Source organism: Hylobates moloch, unplaced genomic scaffold, assembly GCF_009828535.3.
Source record: "Hylobates moloch isolate HMO894 unplaced genomic scaffold, HMol_V3 SCAFFOLD_14, whole genome shotgun sequence".
Classification (NCBI taxonomy): Eukaryota; Metazoa; Chordata; class Mammalia; order Primates; family Hylobatidae; genus Hylobates; species Hylobates moloch.
In genome coordinates this window covers 16,831,586-16,856,519 of record NW_026652289.1, presented here as the reverse complement: position 1 = coordinate 16,856,519, position 24,934 = coordinate 16,831,586, and the positions used below count along the sequence as shown (strand labels likewise).

At 38.8% G+C, this 24,934-nt stretch overlaps 1 protein-coding gene across 2 annotated transcripts in view; it reads left to right on the top strand.

Moving 5' to 3' along the window:
• The window catches only part of LOC116482148 (MAP3K7 C-terminal-like protein), a 45,835-nt gene extending 22,752 nt beyond the window's left edge, over positions 1-23,083 (top strand). The window contains exons 4-5 of one of the 2 annotated variants that reach the window (XM_058427483.1): positions 6,839-6,954; positions 21,908-23,083. In XM_058427483.1, coding sequence (XP_058283466.1) covers positions 6,839-6,954; positions 21,908-22,088 — 297 coding nt within the window. In that variant the 3' untranslated portion in view covers positions 22,089-23,083. The remainder of the gene's footprint in view (positions 1-6,838; positions 6,955-21,907) is intronic. The other variant, XM_058427484.1, reaches the window with a different exon arrangement.
• The last annotated feature ends 1,851 nt before the right edge of the window (positions 23,084-24,934 follow it).

The window sequence follows — 24,934 nt, the reverse complement described above, 5'->3', positions numbered from 1 at the left end:
AGTGCTTCTATTTTCACAGAAGCCAAAAAAAGCCTTGTGCAAGAATAGCAGTGAAAAATATTTCTCTTGATGTCTCTATTAATGCAAAATATTGAGCAAGAGACCGCAGGAGAAGGTAGGTGTTAAAATGAACATCTCTTTATAACATTCATTTGTGGGCCTTGGGCCTCCATCCAGGGGTAGGTGGAAGGTCAGTTCTATTTGTGCAGATTCCTTTCTTGGGACTAGGTTTCTAAATTTCCCATGCCCATCAGGGAAAGTATTTGAGTAGAGCTAGTTTAGATGATATAGTCAAAAGAAAGGATGCCCAATTCTATGTCCATTTCTAAGAATGAATGAAAAATCACTATTCTCTTTCCTTTTTATGTTTCGAGACAAAGTCTTGCTCTGTCACCCAGGCTGGAGTGCATTGGCATGATCATTGCTCACTGCAGCCTCGACCTCCTCGAGCTCAGGTGATCCTCCCACCCCAGCCTCCTGAGTAGCTGGGACCACAGGTGCATGCCACCACACCTGGCTAATTTTTGTATTTTTTGTAGAGATGGGATTTTGCCATGTTGCCAGATTAGTCTCAAACTCCTGGGCTCAAGGGATCTACCCACCTCAGGCTCCCAAAGTGCTGAGATTACAGATGTGAACCACCACACCCAGCCATTACTTTTCTTCAGGTCTCAGCTTCTTTCTGTTTGACCTGTCTCTCTCTGTTCTAAAAGATGGTGGTGTCCTTTCATGGTCCCAGGGTTTGGGTCAAGACCAAGCCTGTCTTACTGCTTAAGCATGTTACGTTTTTGGAACCATGATTTGACTCACACATGATCCAAAACTATGCTATCACGTGGTCTTAACTACATTGGAATGAGAAATACGTTTTATTGTCAGGTAGAGGACATGATAACTAATGAGAATGACAATGACCAAAGCATGGGCATTAGCATTGGGTTGGCCTGGATTTGGATCTCAGCTAAATTCGTGATTTCCAGCATGTTATTTACTCTCTTGAAAGCTCACTTTCCTCAACTGCAAAGTGGAGATAACGATATCAATCTCACATTGTTGTGGGAATTAAATATGGTAACGAGTAGATCTAGCACAGTCCTTGACAAAATAATTGCTCAATTAATGTAAATTTCATTCTCTGGTGAAATTATTTATTGAATGAAATACTTAAGAATAAGTAATTTATTTTTATTCATGTAAAATGAAATAAAAGCATCTCCTTGGATTTTTAAGTTGGGGATAGAAGTTCTGATGCCCTCTTCTTTTCATTAAGCCAAGGTGCTTCGAGAACAATATGACTTTTTTTTTTTTTTTAACCAAATTGAGCAATAGCTTCAATCCCTCCTTGAAGTCCTCCTATCTAATCTGAGATGACAGTGACAGGTGTCTCTGTGGTACACACTGAACCAGCAGAGTCTGATAAGTCCAGAAACTGATGTCACCTCCACAAATAAACAATTTCGTAGCTTCGGTTGTGTACCATAATATCCTGTTATCCAAGCAGCCTCTCCGGAAACTTCTTTTAGATTTTGCATCAATATATTGCTTAACATCTGGGAAATGAAAATGATAGAAAATGAAGAAGTCTAGCCTTCCAGGATTCTGCTACACTGGTCTTTAACATCCATCTGGAAATGTGGTTAGGGTATATTCTCATAGAAAGCATCAGACGTAGCTGACATTTTCTCTCATACACACATTGAAAAGTATCTTATACTGCAATTTTTCTTTGATTGCTGTGTCCACACAGAAAACATATATAGATACTTTGGAGCTTTTCAATAATGCCTTTAATTTTTTGTTTGTTTGTTTTGAGAAGCTCAGTTGTCATTTGGGTATGGCTTGTTCAAAAAGTTTGCTACTCTTGTGTTCTTTCTCCTTTTGATATTGTTTGTGTCAACAGAAATGACTTAAATATACTTTACTCTAATGTAACATGATGTATAAGTTCTGTAGTATAATTGATAGTGCTTAACTTGTACTTTAATGTAGATACTATATAAATATCAGTTCTTAAAATATTTAAAGTTCTAAGATAATAGAGTTCTTAAATATCGAAATCAGCATGGACTGTGTTTTTCCTCTCAGTTTTAACAAACGATGCTTGTTAATTTTAAGACATTACAATGTAATGTAAATTTAAATCAGACACCCCCATCTTTCCCCAAAGTAGGTAACCCTGAGAATCAAGGAATAAATACAAAGACTGCTCAGTGAGTGTAGAATGTTTAGCTTCCTAAATATATCTCCTGTGTGGGAAGCTGGTATAGGAAAATTAAATTCTTACATTTTCGAAGAGGATGGGGCCAGTAGTATTCGCAGAAGCCAAATAGAAAACGGAAACGCCTGAGCCGGCTTTGCTCCTAGCCGAGGGTGGTTTGGCTGGGTCCTTCCCCATGGGGCCTGTTCCAGGGAGTGGAATCCACTTCGGGAGGAGCTTGCTATGAACCGGCAGCTCAGGCAGAGAGCAGAATAGCACCGTGTGGCTCAAGCTGGCATTCTTGGAACGGGACCCTGCGGTTTCTCTCTTACTTCATCTTGTTAAATCGGTCCTGATAATTGGGGCGGATACCAGAGATAGTAGCAGCTCCTTCGCGCTGCACTGCCATGAAATATTAAGTCCTTGCAAGCTCCATCCTCAGGCGGCAGTGGGAGGAGGTGGAGATGGAGGAAAAGTGGGTGAGGAGGAAGTATCTCCTCCTGGGCTGTGACCTCACCCAAGCCCCAATCTGTGTCTTGGAAATATGTGTTTCAAAGTTGGCTTGTGGCACTGTTAGGAGAAGGTCTTAATTTCACCTCCTTAGAACTGGCTGCGTTGTATAGTAAACCAGGTACGATGGCAGGGAGTGCATCTGAAAAGCTACTGCTGTGACCACACAGAATTTGTGCTCTAGTACGTTAGCAGTATCTTTATTCTTCAATTTGTCAATTCAACTATCTTTGGATTCCTTTTCTTTGGAGTGCAATATTTCATTCTTTAAGCAGGAAGGTGGGATAAGTGTATCCAAAATTGGAGGATGTAGCATCATTGTGGAGAAAATAACAAGGGAATTTTTTTCCTCCTGATGTGAAAAAAAATTAACTATCAACATTAAGAGTTTATTTATCATACATCCATTCCCAGCATAGGCTTATAACTATGAAAATCTCTCTGACAAGAATAGTCAAAATCAAGCAATGAGAACTGAAATAGTGTTACTTTTATTCCAAGAAGTTAATAGATGTTTTTTCATCTAGTTACCCATGGGTATTCTTTTAAGTTATTTTTCAGTTTTTAATTTGAGCATGTGTTACATAAACCCATGTACAGCCAATTAATTCATGAGTGCCAGTGTTTTACATGTCATGTTACTTAAGCATACTGGTGCTCCATTTTTAAACTGGAAACCTGATTCTTGAATTCTAGGAATCGATTTCCTCAGGCAGGAGCTTGTGTTTGATTAATACTGTTGGCCATATATTGTCTCTTATTTTGAGGGATTACCTCTCAAAAGGTAAGGTAAGAGAGGATTACCCTCAGTCAGGACCTGATGATACAACACACATACACACATTGTATCACAAAGCAATGAGAGTTATTCCATCCTACATGGAACAACACATCACATTATTCTATAGTGCCACTTTTTATATTAGGTATAAAACCTGAATATCTTAATACTTGTATTCACCAGAATTCCTGTTGGGACGAGAACCATATATATTTAAGCAAATGATTTGATCAGTTTCCTGGGCTGGGGTAAATAGCCAATGATGTCAACTGCCCTCTAAGAACAGTGGATTCTGTTGACCTGAGAGCACTTTGATTTGCTCAACAATGTTTGGGGTTACCAGTGAATGGCTTGAGATTATAAAGGGGTGAGAAATTTGTAGTTCTCTGGGGAGAAATTTGAGAAAGAGAGAAAGATTGAGTACAAATGGAGTCAGCCTCTCCTAGGTAACCGTGGTGCTTAGAAGATGGGCTAGAGACAGCAGAAAGGTTTAATGAAATAATTTTTTTGCATTAATTTTCTTCTTATTATGGGTAAAAATGCATATGGTAAAATTTACCATCTTAACCATTTCTAAGTGTACAGTTTGGTAGTGTTAAGTATATTCACATTGTTGTGCAACCAATCTCCAGAACTTTTTCATCTTGCAAACTAGAAAGTCTGTACCCATTAAACAACAATTCCTTATTTCCCTCTTACTATGGCAACTAATGAGAGAATTTTACAATGTTTTGGTATGTTACGCAATATAACCTTCCTCTTTGCTTAAAAAAGAGAAATCTATATTGCTCTTTAATATTTTCATACAAACTGGGAGCATTTGAAGTGGTGCTGAGTTATATGTCAAGTTGAAAGCTTAGTTTTCAGGATCCAGAGGCTGAAATGACCCCTGGAATCTTTGTACTCCCCGAAAACTGGATACACATTATTTTAGGCTTATTCTTTTCTGATTGTCCCTTCTTCGTGATGGGAAGTCTTGAAAATATTATTATGTATAGATAGCATGATCATGCTGCTGAAAGCACATGTGGATATCTTGAAATATGTACTACCTATCATCACATACCCTTAGTGGCATGATCACGCTACCTATAGATAATAACATCTTTGAATTTCCCACAATTAAGAGGTGCCAATAATAAAAAAAGAACAAATGACAACATTTCCCACTTAGTAAAAAGCATTACAGGTGGCAAGCTGGGGGTGAGGCAGGGAAGGCCTCTCCCTTCTTAAGAAAGTTATTAATGTACTTTACAGTTTTCCTTTTAAATTACAGCAGCAAAAGACATATCTCCCTTTACACGGCTGCTCTCTGTGTTCTCTTAAAGTTGTGAATCCTTTGTGCAGAGTTCTAGAAGTTTTTCGCTGTCACAGTTAACTGTGCTGAATTCATGGTTCAGGTACCTACATGTACTGAGCTCTTGTTTCAACTGAGTATAGCCCGTGTGGTGCTTGTAAGGATAGGCTCTGATGTGTAGAGTCTTAGGGCCTTCCAGGAGGCAAATCCTTTAACAGGGCACAGATGATTTAACAGCTTGGCTATGGTGCCCAGAATAAATTGCTTTCATTCCCCTTACTGTTATACCTGGTAAGTTGCCAGTGTAACAGGTGAAAATTGATGAGTGGGTAGCGATTTCTGGGGCACAGACTGGAGGAGCCAGGAGTTCTGAATTCCTTTGGCAACAGCTTTATCTCATGGGGCGAGTTATACTGTAGTACTACTGTGCATTATTGTTCAATTTAATCCCGTATAGAAAGGGATAACGGTTCCAACAGGCTGAGTTTATGCTGTGAATGTGTTCATGGGCAGTAGAGAAAGATGCTAGCTAATATGATTATTATTAGATTTTCCATGAACTAGGCATAACAGATGTTCCACGTGAAGGTAAATTTGATCTAAATCTATTTAGAATTTTATTTCCTTTAAACATCTCTACTCAGAGGCCTCATGATAAATAGGGAAGGTCATCTTATCTATCAATCAGACAGTAAACTTTACTGAATTTCTGTTACATCATGGGAGGGATCACAGAAATAAATATGACACCCACAGAAATCTGTGTCCTTGAAGAATATAGTGAGAGGAACAAATAGTAAAAAATTCATTAGTTCTCAATTTCCTAATATAAAATTAGTGACAATATGACCTTGTCAGATACATAGTTTATATATAGAGAGAGACCATTGTGAAGAAAGGATAAGATTGAAGAGCCTATTTCACAATAAACTGATATTTCTCAGATTTTATATACTTTTTTCTATATGTAATTGAAAAGGATAATTAAAAAAAAACTCTTAACTAGTATTTCTAAAAGTAGTACTTTTTTTTTTTTTTTTTTTTTTTTGAGATAGAGTCTCATTCTGTCACCCAGGCTGGAGTGCAGTGGCATGATCTCAGCTCACTGCAACCTCCACCTCCTGGGTTCAAGCGATTCTTCTGCCTCAGTCTCCCAAGTAGCTGGGACTACAGGTGCGCCCTGCCATGCCTGGCTAATTTTTGTATTTTTAATAGAGATGGGTTTTCATCATATTGACCAGGCTGGTCTCGAACGCCTGGCCTCAAGTGATCCACCTGGCCTAAAAGTAGTACTTTTAATCACGCATTGCTAGACAAGAAATTAGAAAAACAAACTTGGGGAAAACTCGTTCTTTAAAAATAACTACTAGAGGTAGGGTTTTCACCACGTTGCGGTCAGAAAGGCTTGCCACACTGGCCTTTGCTTCTTTCATGGATGGGAGAAAAAGAGAGACATGAATCTTATAGAGATTTTTTTTTTTAGGGGGAGGGAGATCCGGCCTTTCTTACAGGTTGGTTAATCCTTGCAAGCATTATCTCTGGTTCAGCATCTTTCTTTAGGTCAGATGCATTTCTCAGAAGAGAGCTTTTCTTCTCTACTCTGCAAGATGAGATTATACCTCCTGGCTACAGAAACAGAAAGCAAGGGGTAATTGAAACAGACAACTGAACTACTTCCCCACCACTGCTGTTCTCTAAAGCAGAGTCTAAGATTTCCAGGGAGTACTGTAGAATCCTTGGGAGACTTATTTTTACTCCATCACATGGCGGGTAACTGACATGTAATGGATTTCAGGGCTCTGGCTCAGGCCTGAGATGCCCATGAATGACAATGGGAGAGGAATATGGAGACTATCTGTCCACCTCTCTGTTTTCGGTCAAATAGAATCAGCTGAACTCTGTTGAATGTTGACTGACAATGCTGTTCTCATGTTAAAAAAAAAAGAAAAGAAAAAGAAAAGACCTTTGTTTAAAGAACATCAGCAGAGCAAAATGGTTGGTAATTTATCCTGATGCAAAGAAATGGACTAATTTCTTCCTGTTGTTTGTGAAGCCCCTGCCACCTTGTCATGACTCCGAGGAATCCATGGAGGTGTTCAAACAGCACTGCCAAATAGCAGAAGAATACCATGAGGTCAAAAAGGAAATTGCCCTGCTTGAGCAAAGGAAGTAAGTACCTACCCCTCTCACTCTACATTTGAGCACTGCCTACTGGGCAAGGACCAGGGGTAGTGGGCAGGGGACAGGCTGAGTGTGTGGATGACAGGGAGGCAAGGGGGTTATAGCAATGATTCAAGTGGTGCTGTTGGAGATTAAGTGCTTTACTTTATGGAGTAGCAAAAGGAATACCAGGAATGCTTCTTACTCAGAACTTAATTTTTTAAATAAGACATTTTAGTTCAGGAAATTAAAAATGCCAAAATACCACCCAAAATCACACTATGTTTTCCATAAATGTGCCCAGAGGCTGCAGAGCACTGTGGCTTGGTGTGAATTTTAATTTCTGCTTAAATGATGGCATTCCCACATCACGTGAAGAAGCCACTGGGATAGCTCTTCAAAATAATGTAAATGTATTAGTTGACTGACTACATTTTATAGTAGGGTAAGTTTTTATCTTGATAGCTTTTATTACTATTACAGTTCTGCCGTAGAGAATTATACAGTTTTATTAATTAAAGCATTCTGATTTTACTCACTTATAACTTTTTGTTTCTGAATCCTTCTTTTTAATTGCGCTTGATTCCGCCAATGCCTACCCCAGTGAATCCCATTCTTTTATACTTTCAAAGCATCAGAGTAGACACCTTTCCTTCACAGTACTAGCTGGTTGGGATTTCCCATTTATTAATGAGATATTTTGATTACTAGGATCTTTTGATTAGCTCTCCTTTTGATTACATCTCCTACTAGGTGGTAAGTGCCATAAAAGCACTGATAGTCAGGTGTTGTCACCATCAGATTCCTGGAGCCTGGTATGATATGTGGCACCTAGAGGCTGAGTAAATTATTGTTGAATGTGTGAAACAGAACACAAACATATTGTGATTCTTTATTTCTTATATATCACGTGTCACCCTAATAAAAGGAAGGGGAGAAGAAATAAACGTGCTACCATGCTCAGCTAATTAAAAAATATTTTGTGGGGGCTGGGCGCAGTGGCCCATGTGGGCCTGTAATCCCAGCAGTTTGGGAGGCCGAGGCGAGTAGATCACTTAAGGTCAGGAATTTGAGAACAGCCTGGCTAACATGGTGAAACCCTGTCTCTACTAAAAATACAAAAATTAGCCAGGTGTGGTGGCAGGCACCTGTAATCTCAGCTACTCGGGAGGCTGAGGCAGGAGAATCACTTGAACCTGGGAGGCAGAGGTTGCAGTGAGCTGAGATCATGTGCCACTGTACTTCAGCCTGGGCAACAAAGTGAGACTCTATCTCAAAAAAAAAAATTTTTGTGTGTGTAGATGGGATCTTGTTATCTTGCCCAGGCTTGTCTCAAACTTCTGACCTCAAGCAATCCTCCAACTGTGGCCTCTCAAAGTGCTGGTATTACAGAGTCAATATCAGCAATAAAGGGCTGCTAAGGTGAATTGTTAAATTAGGAAATATGGTTATATCTTATATTTATAAATACATGAGCTGGATTTTCCAAGGGTTATTAATGATTATTATTTTCATTAATATAGATATGAAATTTCATAAAGGAATTGAAGATTATTAATAATGTGACCAGTATTGAAGTCAAAGGATGATTTATATGATCAATAGCCTGTAAATAAATGTATCTTCTGGTGTGTGTATGTGAAGTGTGGTGGTATAATAAAAAATACACACACACACACACACACACAAAATTTAATTTTTACAAAAAGCGGATGAGGTATATTTTGTGTTGAGAAGTTTGTGAAATCCTTAGAATTTTTTAGCCTTCCGGTAGTGGGATACAGGCCCGCCACCAGCCGGGTAATTTTTTTGTTTTTTAGTAGAGAGGGGTTCACCGTGGTTTAGTCCTCGGCCTCCCAAAGTGCTGGGATTACAAGCGTGAGCCACCACGCCCGGCGCCTTAGAATTTTTTTGAGACTCCCAGAATGGTGGTCGGACAGTATAGCATGATGGTGGACAGTATAGGTTTTGGGGCCAGACTTCTGTAAGACCTCAGTTAGTACCTTACAAACCCTTCCTTCCTTGCTTGGTTTGCCATGCTTCAAACATAAAATTGTATCTAGACTTTTGGCTACAGGGGATTAAAAGATGTTTATTAGGAGGTCACAAATACAGCTTTTCTCTCCTATATCTGACTATTTTCTTTTTGTTCTAAGAGTTTTGATAAAGTTGCTTGGAATACTCAGATTGCATGGTTACACACAGTTGGAGTCCTACAAAAAATTTCATGAAGGAATTGAGGATTATTAATCACGTGGCCCATATTGAAGTCAAAGAAGATCTATATGATGAATAGCCTGTAAATGTATCTTCTGGTGTGTGTGTGTGAAGTGTGGTGGTATGATAGAGAAATCCCCAGTAATTATGTCTCTATTTATAAACTCTTCAGACTGAAGGTACTGGAGGACTTTGTTATTTAAATTAAATTTATGTGTAGTTTTTTTTTTTTTTTTTGGAAATGCAATACTCATCCCCTAAATTACATGTTCTGTAAGTTTTTTTATGTTGCATTAAAAAAAATATATGGTAGGGGCCAGACACGGTGTCTCACACCTGTAATCCCAGCACTTTGGGAGGCCGAGGCAGGCAGATCACCTGAGGTCAGGAGTTCGAGACCAGCCTGGCCAACATGGCAAAACCCTGTCTCTACTAAAAAATACAAAAATTAGCCTGGCGTGGTGGCGGGCACATGTAGTCCCAGCTACTTGGGAGGCTGAGGCTGGAGAATCGCTTGAACTCAGGAGGTGGAGGTTACAGGGAGTTGAGATCATGCCATTGCACTCCCGCCTGGGCAACAAGAGCAAAACTCCATCTCAAAAAAAAAAAGTGATATGGTAGGATAATGACATGAGAGTGACTCCTATCTAATGTTTGAAACATATCCTTGCTGTTTGTGTTGAAAGCAATGATAACTCTGGGTACCACTACAACAATATTAAAATGAAAAAAGGGGCCAGGGGCAGAGGCTCACGCCTGTAATCCCAGCACTTTGGGAGGAATGGCAGGTGGATCACCTGAGGTCAGGAGTTCGAGACTAGCCTGGCCAACATGGCAAAACCATGTCTCTACTAAAAATACAAAAAAATTAGTCGGGAGTGGTAGATAGCACTCGCCTGTAATCCTAGCTACTCAGGAGGCTGAGTCACGAGAATTGCTTGAACCCAGTAGGCGGAGGTTGCAGTGAGCCAAGATCACGCCACTGCATTCCAGCGTGGGTGATGGAGTGAGACTCTGTCTCAAAAAAAAATAAAAAATAAAAAATAAAAAAAGGAAAAGTCAACTTCTAGAAATAACATGCCTAGCAGGCTAGTGGTGGTATTTGATGCAACCTTCCAGACCACACACAAGTGGGCCAGACCCCCTCCTTAATTACTTATATGCCTGTGTGTGTTTCTGCAGAACTCATCTTGTTTCCTTCCCCAAAGTACTTGAAGTTTTCTCCCTAAATAATTGGCTAGATGTAGGGCCAAGGCCAAATTCTTTCATTATATATATATTTTCTTTTTCATGAAGTCTCAAGTTCCTTTTTCTTCATTCTCACTTCTACCATTTGGGATTGGGACTTACTACTTGAGATCTTGGTTGATGCAATATTGTAACTAGTTTCCCTGCCTAGGGTTTCTTGTTGCTAGAAAATGACAGCCGGTTCTTGGCACAGATTTCAAGACCTACCTGGGGATGCCTTGGAACCTCTGTAAAACTTCCAATCTCATCCCTCAACTTCAGCTACATTGGCCTCCTCACTTCTCCCGGGGCAGGAGGTGGGTCCTCCAGTCACTGAGCCCCTGTTCACACTAAGCTCTTGGCCTAACAGGCCCCTTTCTTCCTTTTTTTTTTTTTTTTTTTTGAGACAAGATCTTGCCCTGTCACCCACGCTGGAGTGCAGTGGTGCAATCATAGCTCACTGTAGCCTCAACCTCCTGAGCTCAAGCAACTCTCCCACCTCAGGCTCTTGAATAGCTGGGACCACAGGCACATGCCAGCATGCCCAGTTAATTAAAAAAATTTTTTTAAAGAGATGGCATCTTTCTGTGTTGCCCAGGCTGGTCTCAAACTTCTGACCTACAGCAATCCTTCCACCTCAGTGCTGGTATTGCAGAGTCAATATCAGCGATAAAGGACTGCTAGGAGGAAAATTGCTCGAACCTGGGAGGTGGAGGTTGCAGTGAGCCTAGATCATACCATTGCACACTCCAGCCGGGGTGACAGTGCAAGACTCCATCTAAAAAAAAAAAAAAAAAGAACTGCTAGGATAAATTGTTAAATTGGGAAATATGGTAATATCTATATTTATAAATACATGAGCTTGGTTTTCCAAGGATTATTAATGATCGTTATTTTTGTTAAGACTTTACTGAAGTGGAAATTCATTTTGCAACAGATCTTTTCCTGAACAGTCTTTATTTTTAAGCAAGATATATTGGGCCAAATGAATTTGACCCAAGTAGTTAGCTCTCCATTTTTTGATGATTCTGTTGAGAATTTCTTTCTCATTATTTCATAAAGTGTAGCTGATTATGTTGCCTCTAGCTTGGCTGGCCTGTGCTAGATGCAAAGAGAGACGCTAACTAAGGTATTTTAAAAGAGAGTTTTTCTTTATTGGAGTCGTTCAGACACTGCTTAAGGTTTGAACTCCAAACTGAACTTCTCTCTCATCTCCAGAGGAGGTCTCCCTGGATCAAGTTTGGGAGAATTTGTCTTAAGAGGCTTTGATGAGAAGAGCTGCTGAAACTGTTATTTTAAGTCATATCTGTTGAATGGAGAAAGAGAGTCAAACATTTTCTAGGATTATAAACTTAGCATTGGCTGAATCCAATTTAAAGAATCACTTCTGGCTTATGACCAATGATGTACGAGAGGTTTGTTATATTTTTACTGATTTTTTTTTCTTCTCAGTGCGAAAAAGGTGGGAAGGACTTTCTGGAAAGCTTTGAAAAATTACCAAGAATTCTGATATCTTTAAAGAAGTCCTGCTATCATTTTTATCTAATTCTTTCTAGGCCTTTTGCATGTGAATAGACATTTAATATAATTGCATATACAGTAACATGGAATGTATAACATGATTTTTTTCCGTAAATATTATAAGCATTTTTCTACAACATACCTAGCTTTTTGCGTATGTAATATGAAAGTCACTGAAGCGAGATATAGACATTTTATGGCTTTTGAAATCTATCACCAAATTTAGAAAAATTTAAAAAATGAAATCTATTACCAAATTGTTTGACAGAAATTTTAAAAAGTATATTATTAAACTACAATCAACTGTGAAGTTTGCTTTGTTCCAGATAAAGCATTTTATCTTGTCCAGTAGAGAAACCACTTATTTATTTTTTTGGTATGAAATATTGTTTTGGGTACTTTGGTGTTTAGAATATTAACTTAATGTCAGAAAAATAGACAGACTCTTAGAAAAGTCAGATTGAAGACTGTTTTATTTATTCATTTTAATTTTTTAATTTCAATATGTTTTTGGGGCACAGGTGGTGTTTGGTTACGTGAATAAGTTCTTTAGTGATGTTTTCTGAGATTTTGGTACACCTGTCACCCAAGGAGGGTGCACTGTACCCAATGTGTATTCTTTTATTCCTCACCCCACTCCCACCCTTTCCCAAGTCCCCAAAGTCCATTGTATTATCCTTATGTCTTTGCATCCTCATGTTATATATTTTTTATAAACAATTTTATTTTATTTTATTTTATTTTTCTGAGACAGAGTCTTGCTCAGTCGCCCAGGCTGGAGTGCTGTGGAGCAATCTTGGCTCACTGCAACCTCTGCCTCCCAGGTTCAAGCGATCCTCCCACCTCAGCCCCCCAGGTAGCTGGGATTACAGGTGTGTGCCACCACTCTGGGCTAATTTTTATATTTTTAGTACAGTCAGGGTTTCACCATGTTGGCCAGGCTGGTCTCAAACTCCTGGCCTCAAGTGATCGGCCTCCTAAAGTGCTGGGATTACAGGCTTGAGCCATGTGCCTGGCCAGTTTTATTTTGTTTTTAATTGACATGTAGTAATTGTACTTAGTTATGGGGTCTAGTGTAATGTTTTCATACATGGACACATTGTGTAATGATCAAATCAGTATAATTAGCATATTCATCACCTCAAACATTTGTCATTTCTTTGTGGTGAGAACATTCAAAATCCTCTCTTTTAGCTATTTTGAAGTGTACATCATTGTTAACTACAGTCACCCTACTGTGCAGGAGAACATCAGAAGTTATTCCTCCTGTCTAACTGTAACTACCCATTGAATAACCGCTCCCCATACCCCTCTCCCTACCACCCTCCCCAGCCTCTGGTAATCACTATTCTACTCTCTACATCAATGAGATCAACTTTTTTAGATTCCACATAGGAGCGAGATCATGTGGTCTTTGTGCTTCTCTGCCTGGCTTATTTCATTTAGCATCATGTCCTCCAGGTTCATCCATGTTGTTGCAAATGACAGGATTTCATTTTTTAAAATGGCTGAATAGTATTCCATTGTATAGATATATCACATTAAAAAATCTATTCTTCTACTGATGGCACTTGGACACTTAGGCTGATCCTATATCCTGGCTATTACAATTCAGTGGTTTTCAGTATATTCACAGAGTTATGCAACCATCACCAGCTTTACAACATTTCCTTCACCCCAGAAATAAATCTGGCACCCTTTGGCAGTTACGCCCCACCGACCCTGGACTTCTGGACTTTGGCAACCAATAATCTACTTTCTGTCTCTATGGATTTGCTTATTCTGGACATTTCATACAAATGGAATCATATAATGTGTAATCTTTTGTGATTGGCTTTTTTCACTTAGTATAATGTTTTTAAGGTTCACCCACTTTGTATCATGCATCAGTACTTCATTCTTTTTATTGCTGAATAATATTCCATTGTATGAATATACAATATTTTATCCTTTCATAGGCTATTGGACATTTAATGGGTTGTTTGCACTTCTTGGTTGTTGTGAATAATGCTGCTATCAACATTTGTGTACAATTTTTGAGGTAGACGTATGTTTTCAATTCTCTTGAGTAGGTTCCTAGCAGTAGAATTGTTGGCTCATGTTATAACTCAATGTGTAACCTTTTGAGGAACTGCCAGACTGTTTTCAAAGGGGTTGACATTTTATATTCTTGCCAGCAGTGTATCAAGGTTCCAATTTTTCCACATCTTTGCCAACACTTCCTGTGCCTTTTAGATTCTAGCCATCTCTAGTGGGTGTGAAACAATGTGTCATTGTGGTTTTGATTTACAGTTCTCTGATGGCTAATGACATTATACAGGTTTTCCTATGCTTCATTGGCCATTTCTATGTCTTCTTGGAGAAATATCTCAAAGATCTTTTGCCCATTTTTTAATTTGGTTGTCTTTTTGTTTCTGAGGTGAAAAATGTTACATAATTTTAGTGTGTTCAGGCAAAACATCAGAAAGGGGTTTTCATATGAGGCTATCAAAATCAATGTGAGACTTATATTCTTATGTTTTTTTAAAATGTATAAAATGATGATTAGGGGAGTAACATCTCATCTAGGGGAACATATCAGGATGGGGCAAAAGGGTGCATATGTAATTTGCAAAGGCATAAACTAAAATTAGTGGAATTTTGATTTGTTTTTAGTCATCATATTTATTCTGAGATTTGTAATAACAGGAGATTTTAATGTTTTTTTTTTATGTTTAACCAGAAGGATTTATTTCTTTAGGATATTCCCGAAGGCAGAGGCTTTTAAACTGTGTTCTGAGGAGTCTCTCACAGATTGGGGAGGGAGAGGGTGTCAGGCAGGGGACTGTACCAAGATCAACCAGAGAAGCACCAATTTTTTTTTTTTTCTTTTTGAGATGGAGTCTTGCTCTGTCGCCCAGGCTGGAGTGCAGTGGCATGATCTCGGCTCACTGCAACTCTACCTCCTGGGTTCACGCCATTCTCCTGCCTCAGCCTCCCGCGTAGCTGGGACTACAGGTGCCCGCCACCACGCCCAGCTAATTTTTTTGTATTTTTAGTAGAGACAGGGTTTCACCGTGTTAGCCAGGATGGTCTCGATCTCCTGACCTCGTGATCCACCCGCCTTGGCCTCCTAAAGTGCTGGGATTACAGGCGTGAGCCACGGCGCCCGGCAGTGAAGGACCAATTTTATCTGTTTTATTTGCATCCCTTCAGGGTATGACTTTCTTTGAAAAAGGATTCCACAGCAAGGTAACACTGAAAACCAAACCTCACTTTTATATACCTAAGATATTTTTCTTAAATATTTACTCAGCCTCCAGAAATTACATTTTTGTTATCATAAATACACAGTAAATGGAGATATTTCTCCACAAGTGTTTGCAGGATATATAGTAATGTGGGGAAAAGTTCTATCTTCTCTTTCCTATGATGTCTGATATGAGTAAGATGCCTTCTGGGTAAGATATGAGATTTGAGTTCATTTTCCACCTGTGGAGATGCGCTTCCCAAGACTGACTTGGCTAGCAAGAATAGAAGACAGTGCCTGGCTTGTAACAGACTTTCAATAAATACTTGCTGAGCAAATGAGTAGAAGAGCAAAGGCCTGCCTCAGTTCTTTACTTTGTCTATGGAGACAGAGATGTAGCCAAAGGTATTCTTTCATTTTAGTATTTAGTTTTTTGTGAAATTTCAATATCCCAGATGCCATCAGGCTGTGAGTTTAAGCTTTCTGTTAATGCCCCAATCATAATGATTTGGGTATTTTACACCACATAATTACGTGCAGCCCAGTCATTTAATGGGAATTTCATTCCCAAGTATTTCTACACCTAATTGTCTGCCCGAAACTATATTAAATTTATGCCTCGTGTTCCATTATTGGAACAGTAAATGTGGGAGTTATTTGTATCCTACTGCTCAAGGTCGTTGCCAAGGTCTAATTTTTCAAATTCAAAAAATTGCAACCTCAGGCGTTAAGTGAGTTAAAAGGGACAGCATATTTACTCTTCTCAGTGAGAGCTCTTTTAAGTAGGTTTCCCTTGCTGAGGAAAGAGGCTCCAATCCAATCTCTGGGAAAGCAGAGTGAAGAAACCTTTTGCCGTTCACTTTCTTCCTGTCCCAGGATTAATTCTTGTCAGGTTGATTGATAGTGGGAATCTCCACTTCCTTTAGGTGGTGGTTCTTAACCGGGAAATTCTCCATACTTGGCCCACCCTACATTGGCAATACTTAAGAGACATTTTTGTTGTAATGACTGGGGGTGAGGGTGGGTTTGCTATTGACATCTAGTGAGTGAGGCCAAGGTTGCTGCTAGACTTCCTACAATGCCAATGTATAGACAGTGCCCAACGACAAAGAATTGCCTGGCCCACAATGTCAGTTGTACAAAGGATGAGAAGTCCTGCTTTGGAGCAAGTCTGACTTCCTCCTGCACAGGTGCAGTGTTGCCCTTTGCTTCCCAATAGATACTAGTACATTTGTTCATGCATTAAGCATTTGTACGGCTTCAACAACATACTCTAGACTGAGCATTGGAAATCTCAGCTCAATATCATTTATTATTCCTCCACCTGGATAAAATGAAGGTAGACTTTGACATCCTTTCTGTCATCTTGAGGCATCAACTCCTTCTCTCCTGTGTATGAATGCTTTTACTTGGACATAAATCTCTCAAGATTCACCAACAATACAGTCTAAATCCCTATTTAAAAGTGAAATTCTTCCTATGATAAAGGTATTTTATTATTGCCCCAAATTCTTTAGCTCACTGGGGCCAAACTCTCTAGAATTTTGCCTTTCCCAAATAAAAGTCCTTAGTTAACTTTGAAAGGGCCAAGATCCCTTGTAGTGGTCTCCTCAGCACAGAGAAATATTTGTTCCAGTGATGAATCCATGTCTCAAACTCCTGCAATGTAAAGAATCTCCTTAATTTTGGAATTAATTTCCATAAAGTTTGAAAGTTTTCTTAACCAATTCACTTAGACTTTCCCTTCCCCTATTTGTTTTAGTAACTAAAAACCTTTCCAGGCATGTGGCTTAGGATGGGGACAACAGATGAGCTATGGTGGACTCCAAAGTTATGACCTTTTAGGCTATTGAACGGCATCATGTGGAAAGCTATGTTACAGATTCATGACTGCAGAAATAAGATCTCTCTAACTGTGGTCTTCTACCCCCATATTACATTACATTGAAGGAAACAATACAAATAGAACCAGTAAATCAAAGGCAGAACCACATTCTAGCCTATAATAAATATTGATTTGTTCTTCAGATCATCTATTTATAAGATTGTTTTTGTAGCTTGATGTGCCAAGGTTTAATTATGAATTGCTAATGGATGAGCATAAATATGTCTATATAAATAGGTCCTGGACAGGAATCAGTAGACATTTTGACAGTTTTCACTGGATGTCTGTATAATTACTTATCAAATACATGACACTAATTTAGAAACATATCCACTGAGTCTTCTGGGTTCCAGTAAAGAAGAAATTATTATTGACTTTCTCCAATGCTTGAATATCAGACTAGACAATTTAGACTATTCTTTCAAATTGTAAAAATCTTTGATTTTGTGATTTTTTATCTCTGACAATCAAAATTAATGACTGATAGCTTCAGGAGTTTTATATGAGGTTAGATATGGAGCCAGGGAAATAGCCATTGTTATCCCCATTACCACCACCTGCCAGACTGTGATTTGAAAGCAAAGTCCACCTAAATCGTTTATATGACACAAGTAATTTGAAGGGAAAAATAGAACAGGAATAGATGATCTGTTTGATGTACAGGGGATTTAAAGCATGTCTCTCTCTCTCTCTTTTTTCTTTTTTTTGAGATGGAGTCTCACTCTGTCGCCCAGGCAGGAGAGCAGTGACGTGATCTCGGCTCACTGCAGCTCCACCTCCCAGGGTCCAGCGATTCTCCTGCCTCAGCCTCCTGAGTAGCTGGGATTACAGGCACACACCACCATGCCTCGCTAATTTTTGTATTTTCAGTAGATATAGGGTTTCACCATGTTGGCCAGGCTGGTCTCAAACTCCTGACCTCAAGTGATCTGCCCGCCTCGGCCTCTCAAAGTGCTGGGATTACAGGTGTGAGCCTCTGTGCCTGGCCTCTTTTATTTATTTATTTATATAGGTTTTACTCATTAATGTTTAAAAATAATTACATGAGGAATTTTACTAATCAATATTTAATTATTGACATTTACTACCTAAGCTATGCTTAGGGACACAAAACTCTATAAACATTTAATCAGAAGATAGGCTTGATTTCTGGCTCTTTCTTATTAGCTATGTGACTTTTTCCTTTAAATGGAGCACTTTCAGTTTCTATTTCCTTATTTTTAAAACATAAATTACTGTATCTCTGAGCTACTTTTTTCTTCAATTATTTATTCAGTAAGTATTTATTGTGAGCCTATTCTATTCTAAACAGCATGGAAGATCCAAAAATCAGTAAGAGCCCAAAGGAACTTTGTTTATATGCATATCAGTGATGTACATTATCTTCCAGTTTTGGACACTTCCTAATATCTGGTTTTGCTCCGTGGACACCAAAGTGGGTATCCAAGGCAGGCCATTGGGTGCAGGAAGAAAATACTAGAACTTTTATCCTGATTTACTCCTTGTCTTTTTTTCAGGATAACTGCATTTTGATAGTCTCAAACTTAGAGAAAAATTGCAAAAGTAGTATAGAGAACTCCCAGCCAGGTGCGGTGTCATTCCTGTAATCCCAGCACTTTGGGAGGCCAAGGCGGGAGGATCACCTGAGGTCAGGACCAGCTTAGCCAACATGGTGAAACCCCATCTCTATTAAAAATACAAAAATTAGCCAAGTGTGGTGGCACACACCTGTAGTCCCAGCTACTCGGGAGGCTGAGGCAGGAGAATCGCTTGATCCCAGGAGGCAGAGGTTGCAGTGAGCCGAGATCACACCACTGCACTCCAGTCTGGGTGACAGAGTGAGACTCCATCTCAAAAAAAAAACAAAAAACACTCCCATATATCCTTTACTGGATTTACCAGTTACTAAACTTTCCCCAGTTGTGCCTTATTCTTCCTCCTACGACAGTACTGGGGTTTTCTTTCTCTCATACACACACACATACATATATACATATGTGTATGTATATATGTGTGTGAATACATGTATGTATACATATGCATATACGTGTGTATATACATACACACACCATCATACTCCACATTGCCCTAAACACTTCAGTAAGTATATTCTAAAACAATAACATTCTCTCATTTAACCATGGTATAATAATTAAAATCAAGAAATTTAGCATTGATGTAGTATTATTATTTAATTCACAGTCCATATTCAAATTGCATCAATTTCCCAATAATGTTCTTCAAAACTATTTTTTTTTCAGTTCAGAAGAGCACATTGCCTGTGTTGTCATTTTTTTTTTCTTTTTTGGTTTCTGTAAATATGGAGGAGTTCTTAACATTTTTAAAGACACAGGTTAACAATTTTATAGAATTTCCCTGAATTTGATTTTGTCTGTATTATTAGATATAGATTGTACATTTTTGGCAGGAATACCACAGAAATGATGTGTGTTTCACAGTGCATGTGATGCCTGTGTATCTCATGACTAGCAGTGTCAACTTTGGTCATTTGGTGAAAGTGGCCTTCCAGTTTTCATCACACATTTCCCTTTTCAATTAAGTAATTTGTAGGAGACACTGAGGTCACGTAAATATTTTGTTCCCTATCAGACTTTCACCCCCTAGGTTTAGCATCCAGTCTTATCCTGTTACATATCCATATTTGGGTATGCTTTATAATGTATGTAATATATTGGCAGGTATATAATTTATGAATGAATATGCAGACATATGTAGAAGTAGTTTGGGTTTGTGTTCAATTTTTTTTAACTAATAGTATTATATAATAAAACATGTTTAGAAACCTAATTGAATGAGATGGTCAGGCTGTTTTCTAGCTCTGGATTATTGAAACATTACAGGTTGTGTTTTGATGAGCAACCCCCCCTCCCTGCCCCTTGTTCCCAGTGGCCACAGGCTTATTTCCAATATAAACTTGAATATTATTGCTTTTTCAGGAATATATGTATTTTCCTTTCTTCTTTTCATATTATGTAGTGTCAGATCAGTATCTGATCAGTGGAAGAAAGAAGAGGAGAGGCTTTTAGAAATGTGGCCAACTGTAGTGATGAAAGAATGTAAGGAAGATAGTATTCGCGCATATTTTATGCTAAAGCAACGTTATTACTACTTTAAAACAAGGGTTCAAAACTGTTTCCTAGGAACACAACCGTAAAACCTCAGAAGCTTTTCAGGGTAGGGGGAACCTAGGAGGAGAAGGCTTGGGACTGAGACTGGTGGCAGTGTGTCCTAAGTTTTGGTCATTTGGGTACAACTTCTGTGAATGATCATGAAGTGACTTCCAGATACTTCCACATCTACATTATTATGGACTCAAACTTTTTTTGTAAGTCATCTTTACATAGATCTTCTTTTAATTAGCCTCCTTTTAGGGCACAAGATCTTTGAAATCATGGGTTAGATGTGTTGGTTTATATTTAAAGATACACATTTATTTAATTTAATTCAAAAGTCTAATGAAGCTTTCAGTACAACCTACAATCATCTAATGTTAACACCAGCGGTACAAAGCCTTCCTTTGGAAAACTCATCTAGAAAACTATGTATGTGAAGGACATTTACCAACTGTTTTTTGCCCTACAGAGGAGGAAGAAATGTGAGGCAAAGGAGAATTCAGTTAGATTTTGTCTAGGTTAGGATCACCGGACCTCCACGACGGAGACAGACGTGGTATCCTCTGGGTTGTCATGTTTATTAAATCTACACATGGACTGAAGATCTTTAGCTCATTACTCTATTTCCTTTTTTGAGACAGGATCTCACTCTTTTGCCCAGGCTGGAGTGCAGTGGCACAATCATAGCTCACTGCAGCCTCAACCTCCCAGACTCAAGTGATCCTCCTGCCACAGCCTCCCCGGTAGCTGGAACTGCAGTTGTCAGTCATCATACCCAGCTAATTTCCCAATTTTTCTGTAGAGACGGTGTCTCGCTATGTTGCTGAGGATGGTCTCAAACTCCTGGACTCAAGCGATCCATTTGCCTAGGTATCCCAAAGTGGTGGGATTACAGACATGAACCACTATGCCCAGCCTTTAGCTCCTTATTATGTGTGTTTACATCAATGAATTATTTACAAATATTAACTAAGAACTGACTTTCTTTAAAGTGTTGTCATTACAATTTTCCTACAGTACCTTCAGCCTGCTTCCTCAATTCTGGAGTCAGGCCAGCATCAAATGTGGACACATTGTTTTGTTAATTTGGGCTGCAATATATATGTAAGGATTAGGGAAAGACATAGCAGGTAATATCTACAAGGAGAGAGTTGGGATTCTGTAGTTAGGGCAGCATCAAATGTGGACACATTGTTTTGTTAATTTGGGCTGCAATATATATGTAAGGATTAGGGAGAGACATAGGAGGTAATATCTACAAGGACAGAGTTGGGATTCTGTAGTTCAAAGAAGTCTACCGGAGATTTGTTCAACTCAGATAAGGGAAACAAAGGAAGATAACAACTGAATCTGGGGGACAAAGACTCAGCCAAGAGAAAACTATAGTTGTCCTCCCTACAAGACAATAGGCAGCATCTTAAATTATGAAAAATTCTACACAGATTTTTTTCTAAATTATTTTTACAATTTTTTGTATTTTTAAAATGATCATGTTTTTGACTACCAAAGAACCTATGGGACTTTTGGTGTATGGTTAGTATTTTGGAAGTGTCTGGTACAGGTGCTAGAATAAAGGGATATAAAATTTCCAAAGCTGGACAAATGAAAGTCATTGGAGGCAAGTAGAGATGGGAAAAAATTCGGAACAGCAGAATGAATCATTCTACTTCCATCATGCTATTACTGAATAATTTAATTTGCTTGTATTGAATTCTGTGCTTCTTCCTGCCCTTTACCCCGAATCTTCAGGAAGGAGCTCATTGCCAAATTAGATCAGGCAGAAAAGGAGAAGGTGGATGCTGCTGAGCTGGTTCGGGAATTCGAGGCTCTGACGGAGGAGAATCGGACGTTGAGGTTGGCCCAGTCTCAATGTGTGGAACAACTGGAGAAACTTCGAATACAGTATCAGAAGAGGCAGGGCTCGTCCTAACTTTAAATTTTTCAGTGTGAGCATACGAGGTTGATGACTGCCCTGTGCTGGCCAGAAGATTTTTATTTTAAACGAATAGTGAGTCAGATCTATTGCTTCTCTGTATTACCCACATGACAACTGTCTATAATGAGTTTACTGCTTGCCAGCTTCTAGCTTGAGAGAAGGGATATTTTAAATGAGATCATTAATGTGAAACTATTACTAGTATATATTTTTGGAGATCAGAATTCTTTTCCAAAGATATATGTTTTTTTCTTTTTTAGGAAGATATGATCATGCTGTACAACAGGGTAGAAAATTATAAAAATAGAATATTGACTGACCCAGCTAAGAATCATGATTTGAGCTGAGTTAAGCCATGCGACAAACCCGTAACATGTTCACCGTAGTTTCACATATGTGTATTTTTAAATTTCGTGCCTTTAATATTTCAAATATGCTCAAATTTAAACTGTCAGAAACTTCTCTGCATGTATTTATATTTGCCAGAGTATAAACTTTTATACTCTGATTTTTATCCTTCAATGATTGATTATACTAAGAATAAATGGTCACACATGCTAAAAGCTTCTTCATGAAATTATTAGCAGAAACCATGTTTGTAACCAAAGCACATTTGCCAATGCTAGCTGGCTGTTGTAATAATAAACAGATAAGGCTGCATTTGCTTCATGCCATGTGACCTCACAGTAAACATCTCTGCCTTTGCCTGTGTGTGTTCTGGGGGAGGGGGGACATGGAAAAATATTGTTTGGACATTACTTGGGTGAGTGCCCATGAAAACATCAGTGAACTTGTAACTATTGTTATGTTTTGGATTTAAGGAGATGTTTTAGATCAGTAACAGCTAATAGGAATATGCGAGTAAATTCAGAATTGAAACAATTTCTCCTTGTTCTACCTATCACCACATTTTCTCAAATTGAACTCTTTGTTATATGTCCATTTCTATTCATGTAACTTCTTTTTCATTAAACATGGATCAAAACTGACAGTTTCTAGTTTACTCCTTTCTTAACCTCCTTTGTGCTAGATGTTGGGATGACCTAGCCCTGGTCCGAAACTGGTTCTTAGCTGTATTTGCATGTGCGAAAAAAAAGAAGTGAAGTCCCCTTTCTTTTTCTTTCTTCTTTCTTTCTTTCTTTCCTTTCTTTCTTTCTTCTTTCTTTCTTTCCTTTCTTTCTTTTCTTTCTTTCTCTTTCTTTTCTTTCTTTCTTCCTTTCTTTCTTTTCTTTCTTTCTCTCTTTCTTTCTTTCTTTTCTTTCTTTCCTTTTCTTTCTCTTTCTTTTCTTTCTTTCTTTCTTTCTTCTTTCTTTCTTCTTTCTTTCTTTCTTTCTTCCTTTCCCTCCCTCCCTCCCTTCCTTCCTTCCTTCTTCTTTTCTTTTCTTTTCTTTTCTTCTGACAGAGCCTTGCTCCGTCACCCAGGCTGGAGTGCAGTGGCAACATCTCAGCTCACTGCAACCTCTGCCTCCTGAGTTCAAGCGATTCTCCTGCCTCAGCCTCCCATTATGGGTGCCCATCACCACATCTGCCTAATTTTTGTATTTTTAGTAGAGATGGGATCTCACCATGTTGGCCAGGCTGGTCTGGAACTCCTGACCTTGGGTGATCTGCCCACCTCAGCCTCCCAAAGTGCTGGGACTCCAGGCGTGAGCCACCACACCTGGCCTGAAGTCCCATTTCTTAGAAAGACTGTGATTTCACATATAAACAACTCAGAACTTCAATATTGAATGTAATGCATTTGTATCTTGAGATATTTGCCCCCAAAACAGAAAAAAAGGAATAATTCATTAAAACAAGATGACCTCAGATAAATGAGTGGTTTTCAAACGGGGGTGATTTTGCCCCCAGGGGACCTTTGAGAATGTCTGGAAATAGTTTTTGTTGCCACAGCTAGCATGAGGGGGTCCTACTTGTATCTAGAGGACCGAGTCCAGGATACTGCTAACCATCCTGCCCAGAACAGTGCATGCAACAAAGAGTCGTCCACCTCAGTGTGACAATAGCACTGAGATTGATGTGCCCTGGGATAGACACGTCTCTGGACAGTTTGGGCAAATGTGAAGGGGGGCATGGTGCACGGCCACCGGATTTTTTGCCACGTGATGCAGGGCTGGGAGGCCCTTATGCATGTTGATCTTCAATTTCCTCATTTGTGAAATGAAGCTTTTTGATAGACCTCAAAGTTTTCATGTTATGTGAGCCTATTCACCCTTAAGCTGCTTTAACATTTGACCGAGGGTGAAAGTCTCTACTGTTTTGGAAGAACCTTCTGTTTCAGTAACCCACCTCCTCTTTTTAGTATAAGGCTAATAAACACCAGTATAAAGGAGGAATTGTTCACTAAGTTAATACAAATACAAAGTTAGCAGAATGGGAGGAAGAAAGGTAAGTTATTCATCTTTAAATATGAAGATGAATGGACACTGCTGATCTGAAGAGAGTTGCATATATTTACAGAATTCACGCAGTCACAGTCCCTTCTAGAAAATGGGAAGCCTGGAAATATGGTTCCAAAATCTCTTTGCTTTACCAGAATGAAAATAATTTAACAAAGTACGAGTATTTGAACACAACTATTATTACATTAAGGAGTCACTGATAGTTTTCTTATCTTTGCTGGTGTTAGCTTGACTTTTTACTATTTCCAAAAGATATATATTTGTGACTCAAAAGCAAGCATTTCCCTAGGTGTATATATTGTAAGCAGATTTTTGTTCATTAGAACATGAAAATATCATCTACTTTTGTAGCATGTCAGAGAAATCTCATGTCAGAAGGTGGAATTTCTTATATTATCTCTCTCTTTTTTTCCAATAATTTGACAAATTTCCACCAAT